The sequence below is a fragment of the Juglans regia genome, chromosome 2, assembly GCF_001411555.2.
Source record: "Juglans regia cultivar Chandler chromosome 2, Walnut 2.0, whole genome shotgun sequence".
NCBI classification, from domain to species: domain Eukaryota; kingdom Viridiplantae; phylum Streptophyta; class Magnoliopsida; order Fagales; family Juglandaceae; genus Juglans; species Juglans regia.
In genome coordinates this window covers 7,086,027-7,106,126 of record NC_049902.1, presented here as the reverse complement: position 1 = coordinate 7,106,126, position 20,100 = coordinate 7,086,027, and the positions used below count along the sequence as shown (strand labels likewise).

The 20,100-nt window shown below is 38.0% G+C and overlaps 2 protein-coding genes across 4 annotated transcripts; one reads left to right on the top strand and one right to left on the bottom strand.

The window, feature by feature from the left end:
• Window positions 1-725: 725 nt before the first annotated feature.
• On the top strand, window positions 726-12,060 carry LOC109013304 (NEP1-interacting protein-like 2). The gene is made up of 5 exons (XM_018995340.2): window positions 726-1,199; window positions 1,775-1,953; window positions 3,259-3,342; window positions 11,209-11,367; window positions 11,559-12,060. Exons 1-5 carry the CDS (start codon window positions 1,100-1,102, stop codon window positions 11,679-11,681), a joined length of 645 nt encoding a protein of 214 aa, XP_018850885.2. The 5' UTR covers window positions 726-1,099; the 3' UTR covers window positions 11,682-12,060.
• Window positions 12,061-13,776: 1,716 nt separating this feature from the next.
• LOC109013305 (ribulose-phosphate 3-epimerase, chloroplastic) lies at window positions 13,777-19,369 on the bottom strand. Of its 3 annotated transcripts, none has more exons than XR_001999574.2 (10): window positions 19,060-19,369; window positions 17,162-17,276; window positions 16,622-16,762; window positions 16,421-16,534; window positions 15,957-16,035; window positions 15,323-15,432; window positions 15,160-15,216; window positions 14,522-14,591; window positions 14,308-14,417; window positions 13,777-13,957 (listed from the first exon to the last, which is right to left on the bottom strand). XR_001999574.2 is itself a non-coding variant. In XM_018995341.2 (9 exons), the coding sequence occupies exons 1-9, from the start codon at window positions 19,170-19,172 to the stop codon at window positions 14,368-14,370; spliced, it is 849 nt and encodes a 282-aa protein (XP_018850886.1). In that variant the 5' UTR covers window positions 19,173-19,335; the 3' UTR covers window positions 14,033-14,367. The 3 variants fall into 3 exon arrangements, 1 of the variants encoding a protein (XP_018850886.1); XR_001999573.2 differs by having other exon boundaries at window positions 14,129-14,417; window positions 19,060-19,335; XM_018995341.2 differs by lacking the exon at window positions 13,777-13,957 and having other exon boundaries at window positions 14,033-14,417; window positions 19,060-19,335.
• Window positions 19,370-20,100: the final 731 nt, after the last annotated feature.

Sequence of the window (20,100 nt, the reverse complement as noted above, 5' to 3'; positions counted from 1 at the left end):
CCAAAATCCAATCCCCTCTCTCTCTCTCTCTCTCTAAACATGAGAATGTTTGGATGACTGAGTTAAGGAGCCCAACCAATGCATTTCTAGACACAGATGATTTTATCTCAAACGTTAAACACAACAGAATGAAATGTCAAATATTCAAAATCTGGGTTAGACATCCGACTCGTTGTAGAAAAAAAATTGGGCCAAAATTTGAGTTAAATATTTAAAATCTAAGTAATGTAAAGGAAAAAAAAAAATCAAATCCTTCTATCTCAAGCATCAACATTTCATTTTAATCTACTTCTAGCTTCCACATTGCATAGAAAAAACAAATTAAATCATTTTATAAAAGCTAAATTTTGTGCTTGAGGAAAATTCAAGATATAGATCTATACAGTGAGAGAGAATTGGATTTTGGGTGTGGGGTAGTTGATGAAGAGGAGAGGGGATGATTCAGGATTTTAGGAGGGGTGGGTAAAACGCTAATGAGAGGGGAAAGTGCAACGAATGTTTTTAGATAAAAAATAAAAAGAATTCAACTTCACCCGGGTGTGAGATGTGTGAGAAAATAAAAGAATAGAATTAAGTTATTTTTAAATATTAAATTGAGTTAAGTTGAGATGATAAAATATTGTTAGAATATTATTTTTTAATAATATTATTATTTTAAGATTTAAAAATTTTAAATTATTTATTATATTTTATATTAAAATTTAAATAAATTATAATAATAAGTTATAATAGACCAACCTACGAAACCTAACTCATTCCTAGATATCACCAGTTTCGTAGTTAAAAGTTCTCTGAGCTGTCTAACCATAACACAAGGACCCAAACGACCTCCCTCCGAAATCCCAGGTCTCCGTTTCTCTGTCTCTCCGTTTTGTACATGGCCACTGATTCCACTTAAACCCAAAATCCAGGGCTTCTTTTATTCTCGCAGAATCCGAGAATCTGTAGGATTCCCCATCTTTTTCCTTCTTTTCCCTGCATATGACTGAATGTGACGTCTCGGTCACTCGGTGGTCACAACTCTTGTAGCCACTTCTGGTGCGGCTCGGACGCCTGTGGTTCCTGCGTTTCGAGGTGGGTTCGGCCGTACCTTCCCATCATGGAGAATACAGGGTTTGATGGGGCTAGGGCTTTTCGTTCTTTACCTCGGTTGATCGTCTACGCTGTGTCCGGAGCTCTTACGGGCTTCTTCGCTGTTGGTAATTTGATTTTGTAAAATTTTCATTTGGCAGGAACTGAGCTATATATAATTGTGGGATTTGACTGAAATTCTAAATCAGGATATGGGCTTGAATGTTTTCTATGCTGAAATGTATACGCAAATTGATGATCATGTTATTGTTCGCTGAGATTTCGTTGTTTTTCTTCTGTTGTAAGTTTGGGTATGTTGTGTGTAGTTTTCAGTTTTTATCTCGGTTGTTTATGAATTTTGATTCATCATACTAAGAAAACTTTTAGAAATGAAATCCTGCTGTTACTGGCCTCTCTCTCTCTCTCTCTCGGTGAACTAGGGACTATAATATTTTTCCGAACTCATTTGACTCATTATTGACGATGAAAATTGCAACAATTTCATCTTTTTTTTTTTTGGGGAGGTTTATAATTGTGGGTTGATGTAATTTATTGTCTAACCTGGTGATATTTACGATTAATGAAAAAGAAAGAGAAACCATATTGGATTCTTTATGGGGAAGGGATGTAACTTTGTATTTGTAATTCTTGTTGTGTTATCTCATTGCGTTTACTGATGTATCTTTATGTATTCTTCTTGCAGCTGGAGCTTTCACAGGAGCAATTGCTGGTGCTCTAGCAGGCAAGGCTTCTGATAGTGGTATCCTCCGAGGAGCTGGACTTGGTGCCATCGCTGGGGCTGTGCTCTCTGTAGAGGTTCTGGAGGCTTCCCGTGCTTACTGGTCTTTAGAACGATATGGATCACGGAGCTCATCATCAATGGTTGGTTTTTTCGGCCAAGTTGTCTTTTTTTTATGGGTAATCAAGAAGTTTTATTCATAGAAGTAGACAAAGTCTAAGTACACAGGAAGTATACATTAGAATAACCTAATTAGAGTTTACAATCGAAAATAGAAGATCATGGACATTTAGCCCATTACAAACAATAGCCCCGCCCATAAAAACCTAACTTTAAGCTCATCCATTGTTCTTTGATGATCTTCGAAGCTTCTATCATTTCTATCCCGCCAAATGCACCAACACATACATATAAGAACCATTCTCCAGATCACTACCACTTGTGAGTTGCCTCGGAGGTCTCTCTAGCTTGCAAGGAAATCCACCAGTCTAAGGGGCATGACCTATAACAATCCAATTCTTGCGAAAAATCATCCCACATGGTCCTGGTCACCTCGCAACGTAAAACAAATAATCTACTGATTCATCATTCTTCTTACACATACAACACCAATCCAACACCATTACTCAATGTTTCCTTAAATTATTTGTGGTGAGGATCTTGTCCAGAGATGCTGTCCATATAAAAAAAGCTACTTTTGAAGGAGCTTTCGTCTGTCATATGCTCTTCCATGGGAACATGGTCATTCCAGGGCTTGTTAGAACTTGGTAAAATGATTTGACCGTGAATTTACCTTTCTTGGAGGGGCTCCAGCTCATATTATCTATGGTACCCTCTGTCATGCTTACAGAATACAAATGCCTCATAGAACTTTGTGATAGTCTCCATATCCCAGTCTTGGGCTGCCTTAATGAATTCTACATTCCATTGAGAGGAGCCACTAGAAAAGACCAAGAGATTGGCTATCATTGCATCATTTTCTCATGCAATCTAAAAAATGGCAAGGAAGGTCTTGAACACCGTGGGATGCCACAGAAAGACTTGACTACTTATCTCAAAAAAAAAAAAAAAAATGACACTCACTTTTACAGATAAAAGTTGTTTTGAGTCGTGGTTTCAAAACCTGGCCAATCAACGAAACAGTAAAAATAGTTGCAGGCCCTTACATAAACTTTGCAGCCTGATGTTTGGGATTATAGACAGTTCTGTGTTTGTAGAAGTTTATTCTTTCAGGTGACAGCATCATAGAATTTCATTAGTTTTTGTGGAGGTGGCGTGGTGGTTCTCCTCAATCTGGCTAAGGATCAGTTTTCTCCCTCCTGATGAAATATATACTGCTATAATCCATTCTCTCACATTTTATTACCTTAGAGCTTTCTTAGTATTTGTGAAAAGTTTTCTTGTCTTAACTTATTAATATGGATCAGTTGTCTACCTTTTGGGTCCAGGCAGATTTCATAGAGGAGCTTTTTCGTGGGAGGTTTGTAGAGGAACAATTTACACCAGCAATGTTAACTGCTTACGGTTGGCAGGTTTTTACTCTTATTTCCTTGCCCTCCTATGGAATATTTTTTCTTTGCCTTACAAAATTTCATAAAGCAGTAGGCAGTAGTTGTTGAATTCATGGATGTTCATATACACATCCAACATATTGGGGTGGTAGCAAGTGGATGGGCTTCTTACTTAATAGAAACTGCCAATTTGGTTTCCAGATTATATCTTTCTGCTTTGTGATCAACTCCAGTCTATAATCAGGCTTCTTGTTTCATGGAAACTGTAAATTTTGGTCTCAGGATTGCATCTTTCCACTTCGTGATGAATGCTGATCAATTATCAGTACTTTGATTTTTCTTCACTTTATGTCCTGTCTTTATTTTGTAGGTTGGTTAATGAAGTAAATTGAAAAAACTAATTACCTCATCTTCCCTTGTGCTTTTTCTTCTAGATAAGATGCTTCTACTCAATATGTTTTTCTCTTTTTAACATTCCATGGGTATTTCAGTTTTGCAAGATGTGGAAAAATCTTGACTGCGTAAATCTTGTATATCCCCTTTATACTTGGGCTATGCCTTTCTTATTAATATAATCTGTTACTTATAAAAAAAAAAAAAAATTGACTGCATCAAAATGTCCTAAGGGTTTAGGGGTGGAAAGTAAAGATTAATAGTTTAAATTCCTGGAAAATTTAATTTAATTTAACGATATTTGATCGACATTATCGGTATGAGGTTTCTGATGGTGTTGTATTAAAACTTTTAATATTACATACCTACGCATCTGTTCTATCATTAAAGACTCAATATTTGATGAAACAAATATGCTGTATTTTTGGTGAGTTTTAGTTGAAGATCTACTAAGTACAAAATTTTTCTCGCTCCTGAACACTTTCTCTCTCTGTACACATGCAAAAAACACGTAGAATCCTTTGTTTTGATGGTGCGTTAATGGCTGAATAGTATTACAGTTATGATGGGATTCATTAGAGAGATAGTAATAGAATCAAAACATTTTATATTGGTGAAGGAGGGTGGTTTGTTAAGGATTACAGAGAGGATGGAAAGGAGAGTCAACTCTATTGCTAGGACAAAATATGGTGAAATGGCTTGGAGGAGTAGTGGAGGAATTTTTATACGGCAAGTAGAGATGGATACCACAATTTTATAGCACAAAGGTGCTCAAATAGGCGTGGGCGATACTTGATGGTTGCAGAGTACTGCCAAGGAGGGAGAAGAAACTTTTTTATGGTACCTGAAGGGGAGAGGGGGAAGGGGTGGAGGAGGAGGAGACCAAGGGAAGTCTTATGGGAGTACACTCTGGAAAGATACAGGGGTGGCTCGCATGGTGGAGACCAATGGAGGAACTAGAACACTAGGTCCTACAAAGAGGCCCTTGTATATGCGGCGCGGCTCAAAGCACAGGGAGGTGGGGACTGTGGTGAGAGATGCAAGGTTAGCAATATGCATTGAGCCCCTCTTGTATGAATAGTGGGCTGTGGCAAGGTGGGTGTCGGCCAGGAAGAAGTTGATGTGCGACATTCTCTGGTAGAAATGTAGGAACAAATGTGGAATTTGCAGAAGTTGATGGAAGAAGTGCTGAGAAGTGTTGGGTGTTTTAAGGAAAGGGGGGGGGGGGAATAAAAGGAAGGGGATGGAAATAGGTAGCAGGCTTCCTGAGGCCCATTATGGGCCCACTTAGCAGGTCTCAGCCTAGGGGGAGGGAGCCAGGGTTGGGCCTCAGCCCAAAAAAGCTAATGGGCCCAAGCCCCCAAAAAAACCAGATGGCAGGTTTGTTCAAGTGCCTCAATCAGGGGCACTAGTGGTGCTCGGCCACTAGCCACCACGCCACGTCGTACACTGGTGTTGGAGGACCAGCCGCCGGCGACACAGAAGACGCCGGCAAGGCCGGTGGTGGCTTCCGATGAAGGCCAGAGAGCAGCGTATGCTCAGAACAAGCCCAATGAGCCCAAAATAGTTGCCTCGAAAGAGGATAGTGAAGATAGCAGTGTCTCACTGTCGAAGAAAGGACAGACAACGCCGGTGAAGACAGTGATGCTCTTCGATGAAGGCCAGAAAGAGCCGAAAGAGCAGAATAAGACCGTAGAGCCCAAAACGATTTCTTTGGCAGCATAGGGTGGTGGTTCTCCTTTGAAGGGAGGACAGAGTCTGCCGATCTGTGTTGTGGGACCTGGTCCCACTTAAGTTCTCTCACCTGCATAGTTCCTTGAGGCCTTTGAGTTGGACGATGAAGATGGGGTGAGCTCTGATGGTTTTCTGCTTTTCGATAGGGAGCAGTAACATGAAGAAAAATCCCAAAGTCTAGCCTAGGCACTAAGTGGACAGTTGGGTTTAGATGATATTTCCTTGGTGGAGGAGACCCAAGGCACACTGCTGATTTGCAGGAGGTGATCCTATCCCCCTGAATTACATGTTACCAGTCCACTGTAATGTCTCTGATTGGGTTTTTCATAAGGTAAAAGAATTACAAAAAGTTGTGTGATTGGAGTGCAAAGGGTATGAGGATCAATTTATGGCGTTGCTTACAGCTATTGAAGCGGGGCACCAAGGTCATAGAAAAGCTGGATAAAAAAAAAGTGTAAGATGAAGAGGCTGACTTGGTCTATGAACTCTGAGGGCAGCTCTAGCAAGGGCAAGTCGAAAGGGAAGGGGCTGACCTTCCCCCAATGAAACCCAGAATAGTGTTGTGGAACGTTCGCGGACTCAACAAGGCTAATAAGCGACTTCAAATAAGAAACCTGCTTCGTGAGTGGAATACAGACATTGTTTGTCTCTAGGAGACTAAGACCCCGTTTGGATTTAAAACTCACATCAACTCAGCTCATCATTACAACTTTTTCAAATTTTCATTCAAAATATAATAAACAATTCAACTTTTTCAAATCACAAAACAATAATAATATTAAAAATAATGTTCTAATAATATTTTATTTAACTTATCTAAAACCATTTCAACTCATCTCTGAATCCAAATGGGGCCTAAGTTGAAAATGATTGATGGAAGAATTGTGCGAAATTTATGGAGTTGTGTCCATGTGGGTTGGGTTTATATGGCCTCTGTTGGGGCATCAGGAAGTGTTTTGGTGATGTGGGATAGAAGGGTGGTGGAGAAAATGAAGGAATTTATAGGGCAATACTCGGTGGCATGCTCTTTCAAGAGTGTATCTGATAACTTTTTGTGGGCTTTTGCAGGTGTTTGTGGTCCAAATTTAGACAACAGCAGAAGTTTATTATTGGAAGAACTAGTTGAAGTATATAGCTGGTGGGACCTCCTTTGGTGTGTTGAGGGAGATTTTAATGTAACAAGATTCCCAAGCGAGTGTTTGGGGAATAGAAGATTGCGGCCTGCAGTGACTGAGTTTTCGGAGTGCATATTTGACTTGAATTTCGTGGATTTGCCTTTAGCAAGGGGTTTAGCCACGCGGTCTAATAATCAGACTTGGTTTCGACTAGACCGTTTTTTAATGTCACCAGAATGGGAGAGTCACTTTTTGGAGGTATGGCAAAAGCGTATGCCTTGTCTTTGTTCGGATCATTGGCCTATCATGCTTGATTGTGGTGGTCTCTAACGAAGGCATTGGTATTTCAAATTTGAAAACATGTGGCTAAAATCAGAAGGTTTTGTAGAAGAATAAATATAGATAGAAGCCACTATTGGGAGCATCTATTTTGCACACATGATGTGGCATCATCTAGACCACACATCTCCCCAATTGAGTGTTGGGAACAATCAACTAGAAGCAGTCACGCAGTGAGTGCAAAGTGTGCACTACTATAGTGGCTTCTCTCTAGCATTACTCTTTGTAGAAAGGGTGAGACAATGGTGGTCCTTGTATCAGATTTAGGATACCACTAGCTTCATCTTAGCGGATAAACTGAAAGCACTAAAAAAATATTTGAAGCTTTGGAATACGCAGTCTTTTGGAGATACATGGGAGCGTAAGAAAAGCATGGTGATGGAAATCCAAGAGTTAGAGAGACTACATGAAACTCAACCTCTTACAAGTCGAGAGCCTTGTGGCTAAGGGGAGGAGATCGAAGTACGAAATTTTTCCATAGAGTTGCCAACTCCCATAGAAGAAACAACAACATTGAGATGTTGAAAATTGACGGGGTTGAGTGTTGGGAAGAGCAGGTAATCGATAACTATGTAGTTGATTTCTTTGAGCAGCTAATAACTGAGCAGGTGGGATGATGACCTACCCTTGATGGTTTTGCTTTTGATTCCATCGGATCAGATGATGTATCTCGGTTGGAGGGGGCCTTTGAGGAGGCGGAGGTCTACGAAGTAGTGAGGAAAATGTAGGGGTGCTACCCCCTGCATGGTGAGGGGCCGGGGCACCCCCTCCCCGCCCCGCACCATGCGCCTGGGGGGGGGGGGGTGCGGTTTCAGCCCCACCCCACCCCCCGCTCAATCTAGTGATTCACTGGATTTATAATTTTTTTTGGGTCTAAATTTTATTTTAGACCCAAATTATAATATAATATAATTATAAATTTTATTCAAAAAAATATAAACTCATTAGAGTTTTATTTTAGATTGGTTTGGCCTTCTAGGCCAACCTTTATATAGGAGGCCAAGACAATCCATTAACTTGAATTTAAGTTTTTAACAAATTATATATATTTATATAAATTATTTATATAAATATAAAAAATAATTTTTTATTTTTATTTTTATTTTTATTTTTGGGACTGTGCAGAGCGGGGTGCGGGGCGGGGCCCCGTTGGGGTCAGCCTGCCCCCCGCTCCCGCTATGGGTCCTTCATGCTGGGACGGGGCGGATGGGGCCGGGCCCTCGCTGCCCACCCCTAGGAAAATGGTTTAAGACAAGGCATTGGGGCCTAATGGCTTTTCAATGGGTTTCTTTCAAACTTGTTGGGAAGTGTTAATAGAAGATCTGATGAAGGTGTTTGAGCTATTCTTGGTTGGTAAATTTGAGAAAAGCCTTAACACCATTTTTCTTGCGTTGATACCAAAGAAGGTGGGGGCTACAGAGATTAAGGAGTTCCGGCCCATAAGCTTAGTGAATGGGGTATATAAGATAATATCTAAAGTGCTTGCGAACAGGCTAAGTGAGGTTTTGGAGAAGATCATTACAAAATCCCAAAATGCTTTTGTAAAAGGGAGAAATTCTAGATGCGGTTCTTATTGCCAATGAATGTCTGGATAGTAGAATGAAGGTTGACACAACAGGGATAATTTGCTAGCTCAATATGGAGAAGGCTTATGATCACGTTAATTGAGATTTTCTTCTTTATCTCCTTGGGAGGTGTGGTTTTGGAGAGAAGTGGCGGTCATGGATCCGTTGGTGCATATCAACGGTGAAATTCTCAGTGTTGATAAATGGTAGTCCAGCCGGTTTTTTTCATAAAACATGGGGCCTATGACAAGGAGATCCATTATCGCCATTGTTGTTTGTTATTGTGATGGAGGCGCTTAGCAGGATGACTTTTGGCTTTGGTTACTAATGGTTTTGTGGATGACTTTTTGATTAGAACCCTGGAGAGGGGAATCATTAACATATTCCATTTGTTGTTTGCATAAGATACTCTTATCTTTTGTGAGGCTGATCATAATTAGATCTGAGCACTGAAGGCCTTGCTCCTTTGCTTTGAAGCAGTATTCGGTTTAAGAGTGAACTTCGACAAATCAGAGATGATGCCAATTGAAAGAGTTCTCTATTTACGACAGTTGGCCAATATGCTGGGGGTGTAAATGCTTCACTTCCTATGACTTACTTGGGCCTCCCGTTGGGAGCTCCCTCAAGAGCATCCTTTTTATGGGATGGTGTGATTGAGAAAGTAGAGCAAAGACTGACATGATGAAAAATGATATATTTGTCGAAAGATGGTAGGATTACTTTGATTAAAAGTACCTTATCCAACTTACCAACGTATTTTCTATAATTGTTTCCTATACCTGCAAGTGTGGCGTCTCGAATTGAGAAACTCCAATGGGATTTCTTGTGGAGTGGAGTGGGGGAGGAGTTCAAGTTTCACTTAGTCAAGTGAGAGACGATATGCCACCCCATTTCTAATGGTGGATTGGGCATCATAAATATTAGGATTTTCAATCGAACATTACTTGGCGAATGGCTGTGGAGATATCATAAGGAACCATAAGCCCTATAGAATTTGGTGATTGAGAGCAAATATGTTGGCTTATGATAGAAAGCCCTATAGAACTTGGTGATTGAGAGCAAATATGGAGGCTTATGATAGAGAGAGAGAGAGAGAGAGAGAGGAGGGGGGGGGGGTGCACTAAAGAAGTAAGAGGGGCGCATGGAGTGGGATTGTGAAAACACATTAGAAGAGGATGGGAGGTCTTGAATCGGCACACTCGACTTCAGTTGGGGGAGGGGTCCAGGATTAAATTCTGGGGAGATACTTGGTGCGATAATAGTCCTTTACAAGAGGTATTTCCATCACTTTTCCATTTTGCAAATGATAAAGATGTATCGGTGGCGGAAGTCGTGGAAAGATCAGGGGAGCAAGTCCACTGGAACATCATTTTTAGTAGGGCAGCACAAGACTGGAAAATGAGTAGTTTTGCAGATTTTTACAGCCTCTTGTACTCCATAAAACCGAGCAATTAGTAAGAAGATGTATTGTGGTGGATACCCGCTGGTAAAGGGGTATTTTTTTTTTTTTTTTATAAGTAAGTATTATTGATCAAAGAATGGGCAAAAACTGCCAATTACAAAAGTCATATGCCCTATCTAAGTAGGCGCATTAGAAACTAAGAAATCATGAAGTTCCATGCCATTAAAGTCCACAGCAATGGTCCAAGTACAAAGAATTCTAAAAAAGAAAACTTTTAGCTTCACCATCAATCTCTCTTTGTCCTCAAACGTCCACTCATTGCGCTCCTGCCACAAGCACCACATAATACAGATAAATATCATTTTCCAAACTGCTTTGATGGCATTCTCGGTTCTAAGGGGTATTCTCGGTTTGTTCTTATTATAAGGCTCTCACACAAGGACCCAATATTCAGTTCCTGTGAAGGAGGCTTTAGAGACATAAGGCGCCCCCCAAAGCAGTTTTTATTTTTTGTGTGGACAGCCTCATTGGAGAAGATTATCACAACTAACAATCTGAGGAAACGAAGAGTAATCATTACAGATTGGTGTTGTATGTGTAGAGAACGGGGCGAGTTTGTAAATCATCTTTTACTTTATTGTGAGACAGCTAGGGTATTATGGTATGAGGTGTTCAGTAGATTAAACTTGGCTTGGGTTATGCTGGAGACGGTGGTGGCAATTCTGGCCAGCTGGACAAATCTAGGAGGTGTTCAACAGATTATAGCTGTTTGGAAGATGATCACTATATGTATGTGGTGTTTGTGGCAGGAGTGCAGTGACCGAATGTTTGAAGACAAGGAGAGATCGCTGGAGGGGCTTAAAGATTTATTTTTTAGAGCACTATGTACATGAGCCATTGTTGTTGATTTCAATGGCATAGACCTACATGATTTTAATGCGCATACCTAGCCTAGGGGCTTCTTTTTGTTTTATCTTCTAGAATTCTGTACATGGCTTTGCCTATTCTTTGATCAATATAATTTGTTTAATTATAAAAAAAAAAAACAAATATGCTGTGTATTCTTCCACCATGCATATTAAACTTACTCTGCACGTGGCCATTCATTGAATTATTTATGAGCAATAGTGTAACTATTTTCAGGTGTCATAATGTTTTTTGACGTTCTATCTGTGGTTCTTTTGATAATCTATATACCCTTTGGTTGATAATCTCTTTCTGGGAATGCCTTAGCTTTATTAGATCTATCTTTTACAATTTGGCTAGTTGTAAAGCTTGTATTTGGGTAAACTTATCTTGAGCGTTAACTTTCAAAATGGTCTTTTGTTGGAATGGGCAGGATGGCATTGTTAATATAGGCTACGATGAGATGCATGGTGTTTATGGTGGAGTTGCATCCAGAGGGTTGTCAGAGGATTCACTGAAGAAATTACCGTGTCATGTGATATTGGAGGAAATCAAGGGAGCACAAAATATCTGTTGTACAATCTGTTTGCAGGTGTTACTCTTTTTGCAAAGATTAGGATCTCACAATGTTCATTCATGTTCTGTTGTAGTTATGATAGCAGGGGCCGTGTTAGTAGGGGTTTTGCAATGATCTTTTCATAAATTGAATTTGCTAGTTTTTATTAGAAAGTTAATTTCTTAATATTATTGCAATTCAGCCATAATTATATGTGCATTTTGCAGGATACTGAAGTGGGAGAAATTGTTAGGACCCTGCCCCGGTGTCACCACATTTTTCACTTGAAATGTGTGGATAAATGGCTCATCAAACATGGTTCATGCCCTGTATGCAGACAAGAAGTTTAAATGTATGTGGGAATCCTGCTTAGTGTACAGAAAAGCCCTATATGTGATTATTTAGGTTTGTTTGTTTGTTTGTTTGTTTGTTTTTTTTTTTCCTTTTGTTGGCAAAATGTAATGTTTGTAATAACTTGTCAAAAAAAGAAATGTTGTGTTTGTAATATAGTGTTATTAGCAGAAAATATAGCTTAGTGTCCCACATAATTAGGTAGTTTGTTGGGGTTGTTCAGTTAGGCCAAGTGATTCAGGTACTTTTTTGTTTCATAATCACAATATTTTCTTTAGTTCAATGGTTGGCTGCTATTGTATTAAAGGGAGGGAATGTTCATGTGTTATTGCTTTCTTTTCAGCTTTCTAGAATGTAATTTGAAGTCTCTTTTGTATACTTTCTATGTACATGGGCGTTGCCTAGTTTCATTCATTCAATAAAGTTTCTTGCTTATAAAAAAAAAAAATTATAACAATATTTGCAGTATTCAGTTCCGAAAAATATCTGCGTATGTCTCCTTTGATGGGTGATTGAATGTTGATAAAAGCTCTTTGCAGTTTGTAAGAAGATAAGATGAGATCTAATTCTAATTCTAATTCCGAGTGTGGTCTAATTAAGCCGTTCCAGGATTATCTTACTTCCGAGAGGAAGGCTTCCTACTCCACTTCACTGGTCTCTTCAATTCAGATACCCATGAATTTGAATTTACATATCAATCCCTTTACACAGGATTGTGAGTTTACAGTGCCACCTCTCTTGGAATGTTATTTTCTATAAGTAGGCAAAAATAACCATTTTTCTTAAACTTTGTAATTACATAAATAATTTTATTTACATATATAAATAAATAGAAATATTATTAGTAGAAGCTACTATTCATAGCAGTCATTTTTGTACACATTATGTGTCAAAATCTACACCACGTTTGTTAAATTTAAAATTAGAGATGGATAAGAGAAATGATGAGAGAGAGCGAAAACGAGAGAAGTCGAGAGCAGAAATGAGATAGAGAGCAGAGAGGAGAGAGAGCGAGACGAGAGAGAGCAAGAGCGGAGATGAGAGAGAGAGCGAGAGCGGAGATGAGAGAGAGCGAGAAGAGAGAGAGAGAGAGCAGAGATGAGAGAGAGCGGAGATGAGAGAGACGCCGGTGAGAAAGATGAGAGAGAGAAGCCGCTGTGTTTGAAAGAAGAAAAAAAAAATAATAAGTGGATGAGAGCCATCCACGTAGTGTGTGCATTGTATGCACCACTACAGTTGATACTCTCTAGCACTTCTCAAATAAATAACCTTGTCATTAGGTGGTAATCCAATGCTCGCACAATGAAGAAAGTGGAAATAGTGATCTATCATTTCCTTCATGGAATCATTTATGGTAGGCAATGGTCTTGTCCTATTGCTGTACAAGAACTTGGCCTGGGGCTAAACAAGTTTTTGAAAGATGCTAGTATGCCTGTCTTCATTTTTACCGCACATGCATTTAATTTTTTTTTATTTAATGATTAAGAAAGTAATTTTTAATGTATTGACTTATATTTTTTTTAAAAAAATATTTAAAAAATAAAAATAAAAAAGTGCTTTTGTGCTAGCAAGCATGCGAACAGTTTAAGCTGGGTGGCACGCTTGGGACTCCCAAGTTTTTTAGAGACTCCTTGAAAGAGTAAACTGCAGTCTCTATCATACTCTTCCACTGATTAAAATAATGAAAAAAAAATGCATTACGAAATGGAAGTTTTGAAGACTTTTTGATAGGTTGAGTCTTGAAGACTTGGGACAAATGCTTTGTAACAAAGGGCTTCAAGTATTTGGAATATCTTCACAGGGTTTTTAAAAAATATTTAAAAATATTAAAAAAAGAAAATAAAAATAAAAAAGTGATTTTGTGCTAGCGGGCATGCAGAGCAGTCAAAAATGGACGGCACGCTAGCAGACTCCCAAGTTTTTTAGAGATTCCTTGAAAGAGTAAACTTTTTTTGACAAGTCCTTGAAAGAGTAAACTGTAGTCTCTATCATACTCTTCCACTGATTAAAATAATGAAAAAAAATGCATTACGAAATGGGAGTTTTTGAAGACTTTTTGATAGGTTGAGAGTCTTGAAGACTTGGGACAAATGCTTTGTAACAAAGGGCTTCAAGTATTTTGAATTATTAACTCCTCACAGGGTTTTATTCTGGTTACAACTACCACATTTGAAATCTTACTAATTCATCGCTGATGACAGATAATTTACAGTAACTCACAGCACTTCTGACAACTTGATACTAGCAGTAAGCTGCCTATTGACTTGTGTATTGTCTGCAAGTATAAAGATACCATGATCAGATTAGGTAGCAAAACTTTTCAACAAAATGGAAGTCTTGCACAAGATAATTTCCAAACAAACAACAAAAAAATATTATCATAAAATATAGTAGTTGTGCATCATACACATTTATAAAGGAAATTCAGTTATCAAAAAGCATTTACAATAGAAATTCAGAGTGTTATCTGGTCGGATGAACCGCCACCAAAAGACATGCACTTCTTTATCAACTTTAGGGATAACTTCTTAGAATCACGGTTCTTCTTTTGACACCATTGAACCATGGAGTTCATCTTTCAGAATTTAATCGAGTAACTCAAGATGGCGTAACAAGGTAACATACACGTAATTGAAGAAATACAGTATCACAAGTTGCATAGAATATGATCTGTTCGAGGTCAGTTCACACTGCAACAGCTACAGGCCTTTTGCTGGTTTTGATTCCTCTAATAGCTGGAAGATAGTCAATTTAAAGAACAAAAATGATTTCAGTACATCAACTATGCGCATTATTCAATTAAAAATCTTGACTAGTCTAGGTTCAGTTTTTGCCATACCTTCAGCATAATCTTTGGCTCCAAAGACAGCAGAACCAGCAACTAGAGCATTAGCTCCAGCCTCAATAACCTGGCAGTGCGGAAAACAACTATAGATTGGTCTTGTAGATTAAACAAGAGAATAGCATACAACTCTATTACATGATATCTTTCTAAGATTTCATCGAGATCAACCGGAGAATGGGTTGAATTCCTGGAAATTGTAAAAAGTATGATTTTTCATAAAGAAGAAAAGAAAAAAAGGATGACAGATCTGAACAATATCTGGATTTACCCATCCTTTTCATTCTCCAATTGAATAATCTTAATTAACGTCAATATTATAGAATATTTGGCTCCACAGTTGCCTTCAACGAAGATGAATAGAGTGACATGATTTCCAAAAGCTAAAGAAAGGCATGGTATGTTTATACTTAATCCTTCCTCTTTTTTCTCGTTGTATTTCTTCTTATTTTTATTTGATGTTTTATTACACCCTTGGGGAAGGAATTGGTTCCATATAATGTAAGTGTGATATATAATAACCTTAGTATACCCAAACTTTTGTTCAAATGTGATAAAAAGGAATTCAGATAGCTTCCGCCAAAGATTGGTAAATTATATGTTCACTAAGGGCAGAAAGAATTTCGATTAGACACCTTATACGCATTTTTTGGACCAACTCCTCCATCTACTTCAATCCATGGGTTTACTCCCTACAAAAACAGACAAACCAACAAAATGTCAATGACTTCTAAGTTCATAAAATACAGATAAAGGAAAGCCACCAAGAATGAACTTCATATGAATGGAAAACCCTACCTTCTCTGCACAAATTCTTCTCAAGTCTGAGATTTTCTTCACTTGGCTCTCAATAAAGCTCTGCCCACCAAACCCAGGATTTACAGACATAATCAAGACCAGATCCACCACTGTTAACATGCAAAAGATTTGTTAGTTCCATATATATTCAAATGCTAGCCACATTTGTGTCTATAATCTAAAAAAACTAGTCGAAATTACAATTGAAACTCCCTAAAATCGTTATAAACTTCTGTTCCACCTATTAAGGCACCTGTATCAGACTTGGTACTCAATGCAACTTATCATTCACATCGAATTCAATCAAATTTCACCCACTCAATGTGGGAATTAGGTAGGGCGTATCAGTTTGTCTCTCAAATTCTATGGGAATTAGACTTTGATTTTTGGGAGCTACACGTTACATGTTACACTACTATGTCTGTCCAAACGGCTTAAAGTTTTATTTTTTTCACCACTAAGAATAAGCTATTTAGCCATTTTCATTACTTATTCAATAGCCCGTAGGCAAGACTGGATTATGCCCGCACCTTATCCTAATACAAACTGCGCATTGCAGCCATCCGGATAGGCATATTGTATAAAAATGAATGAATGAATGAATGAATGAATGAATAAAAGAAAAATAACTCACCATCAAGGACGTATTCTATTGCAGTTAATGGGGTACCAGGGTTAAGAACAACTCCAGCTTTGGCTCCCAAACTTTTGATCTGAGTCATAAGCAACAAATTGAGTGCAGTCAAATAAGTGCAAATAAGAACACTACAACAGGGGAAGGATATCCAATTAAGATTTTGTAACCCCCTCCCAGTAAGGACGGGGGATCTTCTTCTAGCGTAACAAAGAATAACACAAGTCGTTACAGACAGCCAAAAAAAAAAAAAAAAGAATGGTAAGAATCCCAACCAGCTTTAGTATAATCCAAGACATTGGTCACCTAGTTTGGGAGCTTAGACTTTCAGGGATGATGTATCACATTTCATGACTTCTGAGTTCAGAGACCCAAGACATTGCAAACTAATCTAACAATAGTGTATCAATTGTGTCACCATTCTAATAAAATACATAATAACAAAAACCAGAGAAAAATCATACTTGATTAACTGTGCGATGCAAATGGATGGTGGAAGATTGCTCACAATGAACACTAACTATGTCAGCTCCTGCCTTGATAAAATCCGGCACACGTTGATCAGGTTCCACTATCATCTGTTGAACATTTGATTCCACATTAGCCAAAGAAAATAGGCTTATCAGTGACAAAATTGACAAAGTACATATAGAAGGAAAGACTACCAAGTGCACATCCAAAGGAAGATCTGTCACAGGCCGCAAGGCATCAACCACAAGAGGTCCAATTGTAATATTGGGAACAAAACGACCATCCATCACGTCAACATGAATCCAATCACAACCTGCCAACTCCACTGCTTTTACCTAAATAAGTTGAGAGTCGTATGTGAAAAACACCGACGAAAACCAATAACAAATTGATATATATATTTTATTGGTACCGGGTGTCCGGGAGCAGGGTCCTAACTAATCCCGGGGGTGCATAGGCCCTCGGTAAGGAGTTTCCCGCAGGTAATTCAAGGGAAAAATTCCCCAATCCGATGGCCCCTAGGGATTGTTTGCACCCAAGGGGCTTTGAACCTTAGACCTGGGGGGAGCATACCCCTAAGCCCAAGGCCTTTACCACTTGAGCCAAACCCTAGGGGTTAAAAAGATATAACAATAAAACTTAACAAAACAGTCAAGAGTGTCTAACTAACACAGAATGGTCATAATCAAACCAAAAGGTAAGGTGGTGATAACTATCAAAACATTAAATGGAACCTGCTCTCCCAACTTTGAAAAGTTGGCCGACAGAATAGATGGAGAAACAATGACATCAGTTTTTAAAAACTTATCAACCCGAGATGTAGCCTTCACCACAGTTTTATATTTCCTCCTGAAATCATACAACACAAGTACCAAAGTTTATTAGAAATGGACAGCAACATGTCTTAAATGGCTCATAGAAACTTCAATTTAAGCTATGCCAAACCCAAGCAGATAAAGTAAAAGAGAACTTTGTGTGTTCATATAGAGAGATAGAGGACTTGTATACATCCAGTGTACGTGGTTACGCCTATTGATATTAATAAATTTTTACTTAAAAAAAATATAGAGAGATAAAGAAAAAAAACAATATATCCAATATAACTCAAACATAAAAAGTTATAGTGGTCTATGTTATCCTTTCCTGACCGGTTGGTACCGGTTTGAAACACTACACTGCCACTTACTGATAAAAAAGTGGTCTATGTTATAGGACAGTGAACATACGAAATAAGATTTCAACATTAGCTTTAAAATCTATGACACAGATTAAACCTGGAATAACACTTAAACAGTTTGATATTAGGGAAACAAGATTAATTGCCCTAAATGTAAGATCCCTTGCCTCATGTGCTTGTTGGAAAAGCTTTCTAAAAGGTAGAAACTTTAATATTTAAAAATAGAACATGAAATTTCATATATTGAACAATCTACTTTTGGTGCGATTATTCCACCTTGGAAATGAAGACAACCTCCAGCCTAAAAATGAAAGCATAGAAGGAAAAGCCAGAAACTAGAACAATAGAATTCCTGAGTGAAATGCACCGTGGAAGTTTAGAAGCATCCAAGCTGTTCCTAAATATAGAAATGAAGTTAAAACTGATAGGCAACAAGAAGTGATTAAGAGATTCTTGCCCATTCGTGCTTCAATTAAGGTTATAGACAGTATCTGGCAAATTGAAGCTTTCCCTTGAGTCAAATACTTATCGTCGACCCTACGGAGGCTACATGAATAAGATTTACAGAAATAATCTGTATAAGGGAAAAATTTGTTTGCTAATGTAATATCATGAGACGTATCCATAAAAGGCGACCGAATAGTTCCACCTTTTTAGATTCAGATATAGCCATTATTAAGTATGATATTCGCATTGAAGATGCAGAAAGTAACATTGCATCTTAAACTTCTTGTAGTCATATAGATACAAAGACATATATGGCTTAGTCACCTGATCATTGCCATTCTTTTTATATTTGGATGGTCACAAACAAATGTTTCAGTGTCTCTAGTTTTCTAGATTTCATGAAATTATGTTTTTTCCCTTCTTCCACATAGTTGGGTATTTCCTCCTGTATACTCTGGGTTATGCACATTTGTGCTTTGAATAAGATTGCCTTGTAATGAACTCTTCATGATATATTCCCTTCATCCATGACTCACCAAAGCAATGAAAAAGATACAAAAAAAAATTGGTTATTTCAGAGACTCAACTCAATCTTTTAACCACGACTACCATTAGATTAGTGGCATTAATCACAAATACCCATCTTAAATACGGAAAAAAAAAAATGAAGGAAACCAATTTCATAAGTCTCGTTCCTGCAATCACAATATTTCAATTAAACTGACTTGAATCTTTCAACAATCCTGCAGAAAGGCTACAGAAACATTCCCAGAATAGGTTGTCCACATCAGTATCCACAATCATCTTGAAATAAAAAATCTGGAATCTTTACAGCTTCAGGGTTCTAACAGTTAAACTGTAAAACCATGATGTTTCTGAACCGGGTCTGAGGTCTCACTCTAACACACAAATATGCCATTCTATCCTTCAGAACTCAACTTAACAACTAAACCCATAAAAATCCCAAACAGAGAAAGCACACCAGAATTATTGCATTGTAAGCTATACCTGGAGAAGGTGAGTGAGTTGGGTTGAGAGAGAGATGTTTTCTGAAGCTTAAGACCCCCACCAAACCCATTGATCTGGGATTGGATCGATGAACACAATGAAGTTGTTGACATCCTTTCCTCGTTCTGCGTGTCAGGCTCTGCGTCTCTCTATCTATAAATGGGTTTCTACCTGAAGACACAACGTTTAGGTAGCAAGAGAAAGTTTGGTTCTTGTTATCCCCCTCTCTCCCTCTCTCACCAATCTTTCAGCGTAGAGTTTCAAGGTAAAGACCAAAATTGGGAAAACTTGGGAAAATTTTGCACTATGACACGTGTCTCATGTTTTGGGTCGGATGGTTATCTGCAATGGTTGGCGCTCTATGTTGCTGACTCGGGAATGAGAGAGAGAGAGAAGAGACAGAAAGAGAGAGAGACTGAGAGAGATTGTTTGGATTGGATTTTTAGTTTATTTATTTTTTTTAAATTGATTTTAAAATTAATAATTGAATTTTTATACTTTTGTAATTTAAAAGCTCATTTCTCAGCTTTTGTAAAATTAATAACTGAATTTCACGAATTTAAAATTAAAAATCTATGTCAATCTCTCGTTAAAAAATTAATAAAGAAATTGCCATGCTATGTTATTTCACATGCCAGCCTTCAATTGGATAATGTTGATATTGATGTCATATATTAGCTAATCAAAGAATGATATGTGACCTCTAATTAATTTCTTTGCAATATTTTTTTATTTTTTGAGAATTTCTTTGCAATAAATTTGATAGTCGCAAGATTTTTAAAATTCAGATACCAATTTTATAAAAAATAAAAAATAGAGATATCAAATTAAAAAAACATAAAAAAACATGTGCTAATTTTGCAATTAATCCAATTTGTTTTGATCTCCTCAGTAGTTCTTTCATGCATTCGGCCATTAGTCGGACCGAAGTTATATGGCCTTACGTTAGGTTTTGAGCCAACTTTGCCGTGCCCATGCTTTGGCATAAATCCTCAACCTTTAAAATTAAAGTCTTAGATTCAAAATCTATCCAAATATGTC

Excerpts from the sequence above, each read along its gene's own strand:
- LOC109013305 (XM_018995341.2), bottom strand. The coding sequence starts at position 19,172 with ATGTCAACAACTTCATTGTGTTCATCGATCCAATCCCAGATCAATGGG. Across the intron at positions 16,535-16,621 it reads TTCCTTTGGATGTGCACTTG|ATGATAGTGGAACCTGATCA; the intron begins GTAGTCTTTCCT and ends AATGTTCAACAG. Across the intron at positions 15,217-15,322 it reads GAAGAATTTGTGCAGAGAAG|GGAGTAAACCCATGGATTGA; the intron begins GTAGGGTTTTCC and ends CTGTTTTTGTAG.
- LOC109013304 (XM_018995340.2), top strand. The coding sequence starts at position 1,100 with ATGGAGAATACAGGGTTTGATGGGGCTAGGGCTTTTCGTTCTTTACCT. Across the intron at positions 1,200-1,774 it reads TACGGGCTTCTTCGCTGTTG|CTGGAGCTTTCACAGGAGCA; the intron begins GTAATTTGATTT and ends TTCTTCTTGCAG. Across the intron at positions 3,343-11,208 it reads TAACTGCTTACGGTTGGCAG|GATGGCATTGTTAATATAGG; the intron begins GTTTTTACTCTT and ends TGGAATGGGCAG.